This window comes from Cricetulus griseus, chromosome 4 (genome assembly GCF_003668045.3).
Source record: "Cricetulus griseus strain 17A/GY chromosome 4, alternate assembly CriGri-PICRH-1.0, whole genome shotgun sequence".
NCBI classification, from domain to species: Eukaryota; Metazoa; Chordata; class Mammalia; order Rodentia; family Cricetidae; genus Cricetulus; species Cricetulus griseus.
In genome coordinates this window covers 221,369,585-221,384,506 of record NC_048597.1, presented here as the reverse complement: position 1 = coordinate 221,384,506, position 14,922 = coordinate 221,369,585, and the positions used below count along the sequence as shown (strand labels likewise).

Here is a 14,922-nt window from a genome sequence, read left to right as displayed (position 1 = left end):
CCCAACACCATTCCTGAGGCCAGGGCACTCTTCTAGGCAGACATGAGAATTGGGGACAGTGAGCACCCAGCTCTTCTTGAAGGCATAGGGAACTGTCCATTCCTGTCTTTAGGAGAAGTAAAGGTGACAATGGCTGTAAGGAAGGGAGAAGTCAGCTTTGTCTTGGGGGAGGGACAAAACAGCAGCAATGTGTGGGCTTGTGTGTGACACAGTTCAAGGGAAGCTAGAAGCCTCCAGCACCCGGGCTACTGACCCCATGCTGCCAAAGCAGAGTGGGGAAAATGCAAGTAGAAGAGGCAACAGCATCCCGTCAGTTAAAAATAACTCACTTATTAGTTTAAGTGAGATCACCACGGGACTGGAAATTCAGTGTCTGAAACAAAAACACCCATCTATGCTGGTGCTGAACTTTGCTTTGCAGAACTGCAGGAGGGGCTGTGCTCATGGGAGCCAGGCCCCGTATTCCCTCCAGGCTCCTTAGCAGATGCTTGTCTGCCAGTTCTGAGGTCTGCATGTTTCTTTCTCCTGGTCTTACCAGACGGGAGCAGCATCATGGTGACACAGCCATGGCGTGCCACTCAGAGAAAGGCTGCAAAGAGCGTGTGTTGCTGAGGCACTGAGTTGAGCCTCACCTAAGCACTGGCAGGAACCTTAGTCCCTCTGAGCTGGGCCTACCCTCCCGCCCTCGGGTCCTCTTAACTCTGCAGGCTCAGCTGAGCAGTGCTTGAGGGTATGTGGGAACCCTCTGGCCAGCCTGTTTGCTTTAGCCAGGGAGGTCCTTTCCTCAGTAACCTGTTCCCCTTGTCACTCTGTAATCTATCAGGTCCCCACATGGGAAGGCAGCCTCTCTACCACGAAGCCTGAGGGCTGTGAGGAATGGCTTGCGCGCCCCATCTAAGGCAGGACAGCATGACACAGGGACCGGTTATGATGGGAACAGTAGGGGTGCGGCTTTCCTCATGGATACTCCTGATGGCGTAAGCTTTCTGTGAGGGGTTGCTCGGGAGTCAGCCTGTAACTCCAGTCAACTCACCGCCAAGCTTGACTTGAATGGAGTCATTTCTTGTCCTATCATTGGTGTCCCTATCTGAGGTAATATGTCTGTTTACATCTCACTAGGAAAATCTCACAGTGCATGGAAGGACACACACGCACACACACACACATGCACGCACACATGCACACACATGCACACACACTTGAACACACACACGCTTCTCTGATCCATTTGAGAGTAGGTTGTAGACACTATGCCCTTCACCTCTAAGTGACTTTGCTGTGCATTTTCTAAAATCGAGGATGTTCTTTTACCACTGCAGCAGTAAATATCACAATGTTCAGACATCGGTATCAAGCTGTTCAATTCACAATCCATATTCAAATGCTATCAAATACAGACATTTTTGCTAGTTCCAGGAAACAAACCAGGAATACATTCCATTGTCAAGTCTTCTATCCCATTTTAATCTAGGACAGCTGCTTAGCCTTTCTCTGTTTTCTGATTCTCTGCATTTTAATTTATCTTAGAGTGGTGTGTGTGTGTGTGTGTGTGTGTGTGTGTGGAGGTTGTCTGTGTCTCTCTCTGTGTGCAGTGCTATGGGGGGTATCTGTGTGTCTCTGTATGTGTAGTACTGTGGGGGGAGTGTCTCTTTGTGTATGATGTGTGTGTGTGTGTGTGTGTGTGTGTGTGTGTGTGTTTGTGTGTATGATGTCTGTGTGTGTGTGACGTATGTCTGTGGGAGGTGTCTGTGTATGTGTGGTGCTGTGAAGGAGTATCTGTGTGTGGGGTATGTATGTCTGTGTGGAGGGAGTGTCTGTGTGCATGGTGTATGTGGTGTGTGTGTGTGTGTGTGTGTGTGTGTGTGTGTGTGTGTGTCTGTGTGTGTGTGCCTGAGCAGACTTGTGTGGAGGCCACAGGAGGCTGCCAGGTGTCCTGGTCTGTCACTGCCAGACTGACTCCCTTCAGACAACGTTTCCCTTTGAACTGGAAATTCACCATTGCGTTGCAGCTAGGATGGCAGCTCTTGAGCTCCCCAGGAGCAAGGTTACCTCCAAACCACAAGAAGGCTAGAGATTTGTAGAGGAGCCTAGCCAGGATTAGCATAAGAGCCACAAAAATTGTAGGGCTACCAAGTTGTCATTTTAAGTCACTCTGCTTTGGAGTGACACATTATGTCACAAAAGCTAAAGAGGACCCATTCCCTTGAGATCCCTTGAGGGATGAGGTTTTTAACTCTATTGTGTTTCCCTCAGGGATCAAACACTGCCAAGGTTTGAGATCCAAAGGATCATTTGAATGAGAGAGAGAGAGAGAGAGAGAGAGAGAGAGAGAGAGAGAGAGGAGAGAGAGAGGAGAGAGAGAGAGATCTTGTTCTCTCTAGATGTTTGCAAGCCAGGCGTTGGTGGCACACGCCTCTGGGAGGCAGAGGCAGGTGGATCTCTGTGAGTTCAAGCCCAGCCTGGTCTACAGAGCGAGTTCCAGGACAGCCTCCAAAGCAATACAGAGAGAGCGTGTCTCAAAAAAAAAAAAAAAAAAAAAAAAAAAAGCCAAGGCCACATCCCTTGGTTATGTGATTGGGCCGATGGAGAGAGGGCTTTGGTGGTCTTCCACATAACCCAGCAAACACAGACCCTTTCCTAGGCAGGAAGCTCACACTAGAAGGTGGGCTTGTCACTCATGAACCTGTATGAGTGTTTTCCTGATAGCCTCAAAAACCATAAAAGGGCTACTGACCCTCTGGAACTGGCATTATAGTCAGTCATGAGCCTCCATGTGGACACTGGGAATTAAAGCTGAGTCCTCTGCCATAAGTGCTGTTAACCTCTGAGCCAATTCTCCAGCTCAGAAAAGGGATTGTGTTTGGGTGTGCCCCTCACTAGGAAGAAAAACAAAAGCCTAAACTGTGACCACCAGGATCTGGTGTGGACAAGGCCATGGCTCTGTTCCTGCTTGTTTGTTTGTTCAAGACAGGGCTTCTCTGTGCAGTCCTGGATGTCCTGGAACTTGCTTTGTAGACCAGGCTATCCTGGAACTCAGAGATCCGCCTGCCTCTGCCTCCCGAGTGCTGGGATTAAAGGCGTGTGCCACGAACGCCCATCCCAGGGGTCTGTTCTTATTCCCTGGAGACCTGGATCTTTCCAGACCCAGGGATCCTTGTGGGTTCCTGGACCTCTTTGTGGGATGGTGGCTCATGTACCCAGGCAAACAAAATACAGAAGTGAACATTTTCTGACACATCCATTGACCAATGATTGACAGCTAGAGCGGTATATCTACCCATCAGGAAAATCCTGACTCTGCACTATGTACTGTGAGGATTAATTTTCATGATCAACTTAGCTGGGATTGCAATCACATAGGACACAGCTGCAGGTGTGTCTGTGAAGGCGTTTACCTGAGGAAGGAAGGCATGTCCCCAGAACGGGTGGTGGGAAAACAAGGGTCTGATGGCAGCAGCATTGTCCCTGTCTGCTTCCCAGATGGGGTCACATTGCCACAGCAGTCACAAGCTCCTGCAGCATGATGGACTCTACCCCCAAACTATGAATCGAAGGAAACACCTACTCCCTATGTCACCTTTTGTCACAGCACTGAGATAGTAGCCATACATGCAAACCACACACACAAACTCCAGAGGTCCTCCATACATGCACACTGCCTCCAGAGATCCTCCATACATGCATACCGTCTCCAGAGGTCCTCCATACATGCACACCGTCTCCAGAGTTTCTCTGAGACACTGGCTCCTGCCACACTTCTGTGAACTCTACTGAACACTGAACCATTGCTTGGCCACCTTCGTTTTCCTGACCAGGTCCTCACTGCCTTGTTGGCTTCTCTAGTTAGACACCTTCTAAATTCTTATTCTTTTTTTTTTTAAGATTTTTATTTATTTATTATGTATACAACATTCTGCTTCCATGTATATCTGCACACCAGAAGAGGGCACCAGATCTCATAACGGATGGTTGTGAGCCACCATGTGGTTGCTGGGAATTGAACTCAGGACCTCTGGAAGAGCAGCCGTTTGCTCTTAACCTCTGAGCCATCTCTCCAGCCCCAATTCTTATTCTTTTAAATACTTGTTTTATTTTTTTCAGTTATCTGTGTGTGTATGCGCACATGTGATTGCAAGTGCCCATAAAGTCCAGAAAAGGGTTTCAGATTCTCTGGAGCTACAGTGACAGGCTGTTGTCAGCTGCCCAGCATGGGTGCTGGGAATGCAAGGTCCTTCTGAAGAGCAGTAAGTGATCTTAGCATCTGAGCCACCCCTCTATCCACCCTGGGAAGACTCAACGAAACATGTTCAGAGAAGTGTCACCTCAGGGTGTTCATCTAGACAGCAGCTGCCACTCATCCTCCCAGACCCTTACAAAGACTGACCTTCATCCTTAATACAAAGGGCGTTGTACTTGGCACCAGGAACTGGGTGGCTGTCAATTCTCACATCAACAGCTCTTGCGATTTGCTGTTCACCGCTCCCTTTGCTGCACACAGTTGTCCTGAAACAGACACAGGAGGACCCCAGGTTAGGAGAATGTCTTCGGGATGAAAAGAACTCTTTTCTGCTATCAGCTCTGAGTCAGCAGAGATTTGGGTGATCGGTGACCTTTGGGTGGAAGCATCCACAGAGAAACATTCTCCGCAGACAAAGGTCACATTTTGGAAGACAGGGGATGCTGGGGTTAACTCTCAGGCATCAGCTCAACTTTCAGAGGCAACACCTTTTTGATCCCTTCTGTAGTCTTTTTTCTTTGCTATGAAAAAAAATCCATCAGAGGAATCACTTGAGTCAATTTTACATTCTATGTGCTTACTTTGTACATACATATGTATGATGCTCATGTGTGTCTGAGGTGTATGGGTGTATGAAAATCAGAGGATTGTCTGTCATGCAGGTCCCAGGTACTGAACTTGGGTCCCCAGGCTTGGCAGTAGACGCCATTACATGCTGAGCCATCTCCCCAGCCCTCATTTGAGTTTTTAAAAGGTTTACTATATGGGCTGGAGAGATGGCTCAGTAGTTGAAGGCTTGCTCCTGCAGAGGACCTGGGTTTGTTTCCCAGCACCTGGGTATGGTGGCTCACAACCTCCTGTTTCAGGAGATCCTAAAAGACTAAAAAATCCACTAATTATGTAAAATTCTTTAACTTGCAAAGAAGAACCTAAGTCAAGCAAAGCTATCACTCTAGGTAAGCAATTGCAACCAAAACACTTAAAAATTAGCAGATTATTTGAGAACAAAGTCATAAAATGACATGCATCTTGCATAATGGCATACAACTATACTGCCAGCTACTTGGGAAGCTGAGGCAGGAGGATTACTTGAAATAAAGAGTTGACGACCAGCTGGGGCCAACTGTACTCTCCATTACCACCTCCCCTAAAAGACAGATGGTCACCCTAGTGGTGAGGCCATGTGGGAACATTTCCCACCATGCCCTGCCTGCTGAAAGTTATTGCTTGATTTGCACAAGGTACCCTGGAACCATGGTGACCAGGGCCTCTTCCACAGAAGAATACCTGACTTTCCCAGACTGGATGTCACAGCTTCTTTAGTGGGACACTTCAGAGGCATGGTGGCATTCTCTAAGCAGTGGCCTCCTGGTTGGGGGTGAGGTTGGGTGGGAGAGTCTTAGGCAAAGGATGTGAGGTAAAAGTTCATTGTAAATGGCAAGTTTCACTCCCATCCCCCCAGGCATGCCTTCACAATCTGGCTGTAAGCCGCCTTCACTGTGTGCTCCTGAGGGAACCACTCCATATTGTCCACAGTCCACATCTCACCAGGGTGAAGACAGTGCTTGTCATAAAGTACATCTCCATTAAAGCTGACAATGTCACACTGAGCCAAGGAACCAGCATGCCCCCTTGAGACCAGTGTCCACAGACTCACGGTCAGTCACTGCCATAAGCTCTGGAATGTCCTAGAGTGTTTTCTGTCTAGAGGGCAGGGGTGGATTTCTATGTGACATTCTTCAGACAGAGGGGGGTTTCTCCTGTGGGGGCTTTTATTTCTAGGGTGTTCTGAGAAGGCTTGGGGGGATCTGAGGGTTCAGCTTTCTCTGAGGAGGCTTCATCTGAGGGGACTTTTTCTGAGGGGGCGTCTCCTGGGGGCCTTTGTTCTGGGACCAGGTTGGGTGGCTCTTAAGCTTTGGATGAACACCTAGAGCTCCCCTGGCACCTGGACTTCAGCTTCAACAGAATCGGTTCCCTTTGAGTAGCAAGAGTCAGCCCCGACTCTGCTGCCCTCTTGTCTGGGCCCTCACTTCTCTGAGCCCTGCGGGAGGCTTTCCAAGCCACACCTACTCTCAGGTTTTCCCTTCCTTTGGAAGCTCTAAGTGCAACTGAGGCACCTCACTAGGGTGGTAGTTCATTTTATCCAGAAAGCCGCTCCGAGGACCATTGCTCCCTGACAAGGTTTCCAAAGATGGCATCTCCTTCTAAAGCCTTTGATGGGAGATCCCCTAAAGCCCAGATTCTGTAGTGCAGAAGGCATGAGGACTGCCAGGGGGGTGGGGGGGGGAGAGCTGGGAGGAGTGGCCTATGGGTGTGTGTGTGGGTACACTCTTTTTGATGGATCATCTTGTTCAACATGTCTCAGAAGTCTGTAGAAACCTATGGCAAAGAATGAGATCCCAGCGCCTGCATCCATGAGCCTGGGGGGAAACTGAGGAGAGACAGAAACTGAGGAAGAATAACAAAGCTATCTGCCAGACCAAGGGGAAATGGGGCCAAATGGTGAGCCGACAGAAGGCATTAGGAGGGGTAATCCAGTGATCCTAGGAAAGTCGCTCAGACCCTCCAGGCCCCAGACTGATGTGTAGGATAGATACACTGGGGCTGGGGGTGTAGCTCAGTGGTATGATGTGTGCTTGGCGTGTGTGTGGGGTTGCGGAGGGGACCACTAAGTCCACCAAGCTGGAGCGGGCAGCCTCCATAATCTGTCTGGAAAGGGAACACTTGAGAGCACAGTGGTTATGCCCTCTGTATAGCCCAGGCATCTGTAGAGAGACCCCAGCCTGGGCTCCACATGGGAGCACTCTCCATGCACAGACCCTCTGTGTGGGTGCTGGGAGAGCGTTGTCTCCAGCATGAAACTTCTCAACCACCACACCAAACCACCTCCAGCCCCCTCTTTTTTTTTTTTCCTTTTAGAATTCTAACTGCACGTAATTTCGTCACCTTTACCATTTTCTCTACATTTTTTAATTCTTCCTTTTTTATTTGTTCTGCATATCTCCTTCCAAAATAGCTTCCAGCTTACTAATTCTCTCTCTGGCTTTTTTCAATCAGCTACCCATTAAATTCTTTAGCTACTGTCAGTTTTCATTTCTAAAAGTATTTCCATTTGGCTATTTTTATAGTTTCTCATGTTGTTAAAAGTCTCCTTGTCTTTTGTGTCTTTGAAAATTTTAAGGATTGCCATTTTTTTTAAAATTATTTTTATTTTATGTGTATGGGTGTTTGGCCTGCATGTGTGTCTGTGCACCATGTGTGTGCCTGGTGCCTGAGGAGGTCAGAAGAGGACAGTGGATCCCCGGGAGCTGAAGTTACAAGTGGCTATGAGCTGCCATAGGCATGCTGGGATCAAACCTAGGTCCTATAGGAAGCAGCCAGTGCTTTTAATAGCTGTGCCATTTCTGCAGCTCCAAAGCTTGTCATCTGAAAGCCAGTATCTACCAGGGCTGATACACAGAATTTCCTTTAGCTGGTGTGTCTCCTGAATTCTACCCATTATTAGTCTCCTAGTGCGGCTGCTTATTTTATATTGTGTGAGACACACTATGCTGACAAAAATTGTTTGCTGAAACAAATCAAGATCTGGGGTAGCGTTATCTTCCTGAAAAGTGAATTTTTATGAAACAAATCAAGATCTGGGGTAGCGTTATCTTCCTGAAAAGAGAATTTTTATGGATTCTTCCAGACACCCAGAGGCCTGCAATTCTATGATCATCTTTTGAGATGTAGAGAAACAGGTGCAAACACTATTGGGACATTTTCCCCAGCTCATCCCAGACTTCTCTAAAGTGTTCCCTCGGTTGGGAACTCAGCTCACTATGGACAGTATGCACAATGGACTGAACCACTGTCTGCTCTCTGAGCTGGGATGACTCCCGGGCTGACGAAAACTCAACACCTGGGGGCCGGAAGTGCCTGGGAATGCTTCCGCTCATATCTCTGGGCGCTGACTTTGGCTACTGCCTAGGACATTGGTTAGGCCTTTTCGCAAGGGCCCTGTGTGAGGCCCTGGCCTGCATGGGTAGTCAGAGGATAGCCATCTCATTTGTAGTTGTTACTTTTGAATAGCTGTGAGAAAAACACCTGAGAGACCACTCAAGGGGTGAACAGTTGATTCTGGCTCATGGCTTCCAGATTTCAGTGCACACAGCTGGGGCAATGTGGCAGAGGGAACCGCCCAGTCCGTGGAGCCAGAGGCTGTTCACATGACTGAAGACCAGGACCCAGAAAGTGACAGAAGTCACTCTGGGTAAGCAATCTTCAGAGGTCAGCTCCCAGGGACCTGCTTGACCAGCCTGATCCCACATCAAAAATGTCCCACAGGTCCCTCCCTATGAATGGTGCCACCCATCTGGGGACAAGCACTCAAAACCAGAGCCCATCGGGGAGGTTTTAGATTCAAACTCTAATTATCTCTAAAAGGTAAATGGCTCTAGAAGCCAGACATGGTGGAGGGGTTGGGGAGGAGGCCACTCAGAAGGTAAAGGCACTGTAGAAGCCTGGCAACCTGAGTTCCGCCCAGGAACCCACGTAAAAAGTTGCATATGGTGGCACCCACCTGTAATCCCAGCCTTCCTATGGGAACCCAGATGGGAGAACTAGCTGGAATCTAGGCGGGCAGCTTTAGGTAGAGCGGGAGAAACAAGAGGGACCCTGCTTTGACAAAGTGAGAACTGACTTCAAAAAGCTGTCCTCTGATTTCCATGTGGGTGTGCAGGCGCGCACAAGCCCATGTGAGAGTGTGTGTGTGTGCGTGTGTGTGTGCGCGCGCGCGTTTGCACACGCACACACACCCAAATAGTAAATAAATATTGAGCATGCTAGAAGCCACAGTCCATGTCTCATTATCTACCTGCTTTTCCTGCAGGCCGACTGTTGAGCCCCATGTACCCCTAGACAGGGCAGCTGAGCTGGTTGGGAAAGAACGCTTCCCTGGCTGTCCTGACTTACCCAAGGGTGCCATCAGCCAGCCAGCCTGTTGTACACACTGTGGAGGCACAGTCTCGGACCACCCTCTTGAGCTCTCCCGCAGACACCAGGTGGGCACCCCTGCTCCTGCAGGAGAGCCGAGCTGCCTCCAGGTCCAGGCCCCAAGAGCCGTTCTGAGACTCCAGCAGGAAGAGCTTCCCTGTGCGGGATGAGAAGAGTATGCAGACGTGAGGTCCTAGGCACAGGGAGTTAGTTCACCACGCTGGCTGCCACAGACACTGGTGCGCCCCATCCCTGGGACCAGGCCGTGACAGCTCTGCTGGGGTTTTCACTTATTTCAGCTCTAGCTATTTTGAGATGGGTTCTCCTCGTGGGTTTCAAACCCATGAGCTCAGACCATCCTCTCTTCTATCTGGAACAAGAGTATGACACCAGGGCTCACTTGTTCTGGTCTACTATAACAAAAGGACAAAAATTTAACTGTGGTGGGAAGATAGACTGGTCAGTTAAATGTTGGCCTTGGGGGGCTTACAGAGCCTGAGTTGGATCTGCAGAAACCATGTTAAAAGAAAGCCTGGGGCGGTGTTGACTTATGACTCCAGTGCTGAGGAAGTGGAAACAGGGAGATTATGGGGCTCACGGGCCAGCCCGGCCTGCTTGAGGAGTTTCAGGCCAATGAGAAATCCTGTCTGGAGAGAACTAGGTGGGTGGCATTTGAAGGCAACAGCTAAGGTTGCTCTCTGGGTTCCACACTCGAGTGCTCAAGCACACACACACACACACACACACACACACACACACACACACACACCTCTCCAAGTACGCTCTCTCCAGCCTCCACACATCCATCAACCAGATGGTCTGGCATGGATTGAAATTAGCAGGTTGGTGACACATGTCTTAAATCCTAGCACTGGGAGGCAGAGGCAGGCAGATCTCTGAACTCTGTTGGCCAACCTGGTCTACAATGAGACCCTATTTGTGTATGTGCATGAGAGTGTATGTGTAACCTGGTCTCCAATGAGACCTGTTTGTGTATGTACATGAGAGTTTATGTGTTGCTTTGTTTTGTTTACTCCTCCTTCCAAAAAAAGACGTGACAAGGCTCAGTGTCCTGGGGTCCCTTGTGTGGGTGTCTTGGTGCCCAGGGCTAAGGCAGTCCTTACTTTAGAACTCCTGGGACTGGAGTTATACAGAGGGTTGAGAGCCACCATGTGGGTGCTGGGAGTCAAACCCTGGTCCTCCGGAAGGACCTAGTAATTTTTACTTGTCTTTCAGATTGTCCTACATTAAGTAAAAAGTCTCTTATACTGAGGTTGGTAGCTCATGCTTTGAACCCCAGCACTCACTTGGAAGGCAGAGGCAGGGGGATCACTGTGAGTTGGAGGCCAGCCTGGTCTGAGTCCCTAAGCAAACAAACATCAGATGACAACCTCCTGGTGTGGCTCTCAATCACCTTCTATTCTCCAATCTCATCAGTGGCTGATGTGGCTATTGCACTCATCCAGTTGTCTGCTTGCAGGTCTCCCCGTGTTTTCTAAGCTCCCTGGTAGAAGGACCCATTCTGTCTTTGTCAGCAAGGACATTACCTGTTATGTAGTAGTTACTCAGTAAACGTGGACTGAGTTAATGACTTTCTCTGCAGTCATTACCTAAACAGTTCATTTGCATTGAGTTGATAGGAAGAATTTTTTTTCCTTTTCAAAAATTAAAATAGTAAAGTTTGAGTTGGTAAAGTGCTCGCTGCTCTAACCTGAGGAGCTGAGTTCCATCCCTAGCTCTCATACTGGCAGGCAAGAAGGCTCAGGGGGTAAAGCAGCTTGCCTTGTGAATTTGACAACCCGAGTTTGGTCCTGGAACCCAGGAAGAGGTAGAAGGAGAGAAATGACTCCAAAAAAGTTAGTGGCCTTTGACCTCCACATATGAATGCGGTGTGTGCCCCACCCACTAATGATGTAAACTCTGAGCACAGCTACACATGCCTGTAATTCCAGCACTAAGGACTGCTGGAACTCACTCGCTGACAAGCCTGCCCCAGGTTCATTGAGAGACTCTGTCTCAAAAACACAAGGGTGGGAGGCTGGAATTGCTTAGCAGTGAAGAGCACACACTGCTCTTGCAGAGGACCAGAGTTTGGTTCCCAGCACCCACACAGGGTGGCTCACACTCTAGGGGGAGTTCCACACAGATGACCACAGAAGACACCTACACACACACACACACACACACACACACACACACACACACACACACCCTAAGATTAGAAAGAGATTGAGGAAGGCACTTGGTACTGACTGCTGGACCCCACATACACAAATACAAATGAAAAACAAAGTAAAAATACAGAAATACAGTAGCCATAGACTCTGTGTATGTGACACACATTGAATTAATGAAATGTAAATGAAATGTTTTCTGTTTAAATTTTACTTTTTAGAGACTTGTTTTTGTCCAAATCTCTTCAAATGTCTATCCCCACACAGATTCGGATAACCAGACAGGAGAGCAGCAGTAAACACAGACCCAGGGAGGGAGCAGTTCACAATATAGTTTACAGTTCTTCCCTGGCTCTACTATCCAAGGGAGGGTGTGGCAAGTGGCGTTTTCTTTTTTTTTTTTTTAATCTAATCTTTTTTTTTTAAAGATTTTATTTACTTATTAAGTATACAGTTATCTGCATGCATGCACACCAGAAGAGGGCACCAGATCTCATTACAGATGGTTATGAGCCACCATGTGGTTGCTGGGAATTGAACTCAGGTCCTCTGGAAGTGTAATCAGTGCTCTTAACCTTGAGCCATCTCTCCAGTCCCACAAGTGGCGTTTTCTTAAAATGAAGTGTGCTCATGACTCTCCATAGCTCAATTGGAGAGAGGGGAAAGGACGGTGGTGGGGAAATGGGAGGCATTTCCAGCAACAAAAAGCACACCGAGGAGCCCTCAGTTTCTCTCTGCAGGACAGCAATCCCACCTTCTATTTTCTATGCCCCTCCCCAAGCCAGAGGCACAAAACTTTGAACCTTATCCGTGTGTCGTTCTGCTTAATCGTTCATAATGGGGTGAAACTATAAAACATCGTGGAAAGAGATTTTGCTCAAAATTGGAACAAAAGTAGACATTGTTCAAAAGTTAGTACTAACCCCAGCCCATTCTACTTGCGTTTTTTAAAATCATTTTACTTTTCATAACTCAACATCAGGTCAGAAATACTAAAGTATTACCAGTGGACAGACTGCAAGGAGGTGTGATGTTTCATAGGGCAATGATGGAATGTTCTAGAATTAGATGCACAAGCAAGTGTTTGTATGTGTATATTTTTAAAACCGCAATTATACATTTTAAGTGGTAATTTTTATGAAGAGTACCTAGATTTAAAAAAAAAAAATGGGCCTGAAGATATATCTCAGTGGCTGGACTCTTCTACAACACTGTCAAATAAATTAACTGGTAATTAGAGGAGCCACTAACAGCCTTTAGAGGTAAGTGTTCTCTCTCTCAGTGCTGAAGGCATGGCTAAGACGCTGACCGGGAGTCCAAGTCCTTGCATGGCACTTACATGCAAACCCCGAGAGCGCACCTGTGGTGTCAGTGACATATTGTCCCCTCACCATTTCCTCAAGCACCGGGCTTTTCTTTCCCTCATCTTTAGCTTCGCCCCTTATGCTTTACCAGATGTAAACACCTATGTTTCAATGTATGCAAAGCTTCCTAAATTAGCCCACCGCTTTTCTGGCCTGTTGGTCGAGGTTGCCCCAAGGGCGGACTTTCTAGAAACCTTCTGAGGCTGAAGACAGCTCCCTTCAGACTCTCCAGCTCCCTGTTCTGAGGGGTTTTGTTTCAATAGCTAAACACAGCTGAATTAGCTTTTCAAACGGAAATTGTATTGACACCGGGCCCTAATCCTGCTAGTTTAAGGCAAGTATCAAAAGCCAAATTCAAGGACCAGAGATATGGCTCAGCGGGTAAAGGTGCTTGCTGCCAACCCTGACGACCTGAGTGCCACCCCAAGGCCCCGTGAGTGAGTCCTTCAGGTTGTCTTCTGACTTCCATACACTCACTTTGCAAGCATGAGTGTAAACACACACACACACACACACACACACACACACACACACACACACACACACAGAGTAATTTTTTTAAGTAATGCTGAATTCAGACTTAAAAAGTAAGGTAAATAAACAATACACAAATAAATACTAAATGTTTAAAAATGTTAAAGCTGAATTCGAGTTCAAAAAACCAAAGTGGGTCAACTTGTCATCAGGCTGCCACCTGGGTTTCCATCTCCTGTCCCAAGGCACCCACCCCCACCCGGCAGCTCGGCCCCCGCCCCGCTATTTGTTTTTAAATCCTGTGTCCCATGTTCCCCAACACCCCGAGCACGAGCACCTCCGTTCGAGCTGTTGCCCCTACCCGGACGCCTTGCTCATCTTTCAAATCTTCCTGGACAACGCGAATGTTTTCTAACCGCAGCCTCGGGGAAGGGCACCCACTTAACAGACGTTAAGAAACGAGGGAGGATGGAAAATCAATGCCAGCCGGGGAAGTTCGAGGGCAGCCTAGACGTGACTTCATTCTAGGGCTCTCTCTGGAGAAGCGGGCGGGCGGAGGGGAAGGGTGGGGGCCGGGGATGCTGGGACTCGGGGTGGCCGGTTCCACCTCGGGCCCAGCTGGCGTCCTGGCTTCCCCGGGGCTGCTGCGGCTGCGGACACTCACCCTCGGCTCGCACGGGGGGCGGCTGCAGACCCAGCAGGAGCAGCGCGGCGCAGAGCGCAGGCAGGCTGCCCGGTGCGGGCCAGCGCGGCCCCGCATTCATGGTGCTGGCGTCCACGGGCTATGCGCGGCCGGAGAGTCTCGGGTTCCCGGGGATGCTGGAGCCGCGGTCGGGGATGCTGCGGGAGTCACAGCCGGAGCGCCGGGTCCCGCGAACACCCGGGGGTCTCGGTGGCGCCACCCAGGCGGCTGCAGTCCGGCTCCGCCTTTGCGCCGGGCACCTGGGAGCCGCGGTGCCAAAAGGGGCTGCGCCCGGGGCGCGGCCGGGGCGGAGGGCCAGGGCCCGGAGGGCGGGCAGTGGGTACCCTCGAGGGGAGGACGGTCGCCACGCAGGGCCCCAAGTCTTGACTGGGCGCAGACTCAACAGACAGAACCTTCGTTAAACGAACCTTTTTTAAATGAAGAAGGGAAGCTGCTCATTTGCTAGCCTCGGTCCTCAGGACGACGAGCTCCGTTCCATTAGGAAAAGGCCATCTTGGGGCTGGAGATGTAGCTCAGTTGGCAGAGTGCTTGCCTGGCAGGCACAGAGTCCTGGGTTCTAGTCCCCAGTACCGCAGAGAACCGGGGGTGGTGCAATCGCTTGTAATCCCAGCACATTCCGGGCATGGAGGTTGAGAGCTTGCATCTAATGTAAGCAACGCTTCCTTCCTCACCTTGGCCTTCCTAGTCAGAGCTGGGTGACCTCCGGAGCTCGTGGAATTCTCACATTGGGGTGGTGTGAGGTGGGGTGGGGATGATCTGAGAAGCTACACTCTTGGTCTCATCTGGAACAGCTATCTCTTCCAGTTCTCAGGGTCCTGTCTCCCCAACATCGGTTCCCTGGAGAGCTCAGAAACCCAGCTCTGCTGCCTGGCCTGGTGGCTCATATCCCCATAATGCTAGCATTTTGGAGACTGAGGCAGGAGAATTGCTGTCAATTCCGGGCCAGCACGTGCTACATAGCAAGACCCCATCTCATTTATTCAATCAATAATGAAT

The 14,922-nt window shown here is 49.4% G+C and overlaps 1 protein-coding gene across 1 annotated transcript in view; it reads right to left on the bottom strand.

Annotated features, from left to right (window-relative positions):
• Nucleotides 1–13,987, bottom strand: part of Susd5 (sushi domain containing 5) — a 39,661-nt gene extending 25,674 nt beyond the window's left edge. Inside the window, exons 1-3 of the mRNA XM_027415293.2 lie at nt 13,888–13,987; nt 9,191–9,368; nt 4,385–4,503 (exon numbers count right to left, since the gene is read on the bottom strand). Of these exons, the coding sequence (XP_027271094.1) occupies nt 4,385–4,503; nt 9,191–9,368; nt 13,888–13,987 (397 nt within the window). The remainder of the gene's footprint in view (nt 1–4,384; nt 4,504–9,190; nt 9,369–13,887) is intronic.
• Nucleotides 13,988–14,922: the final 935 nt, after the last annotated feature.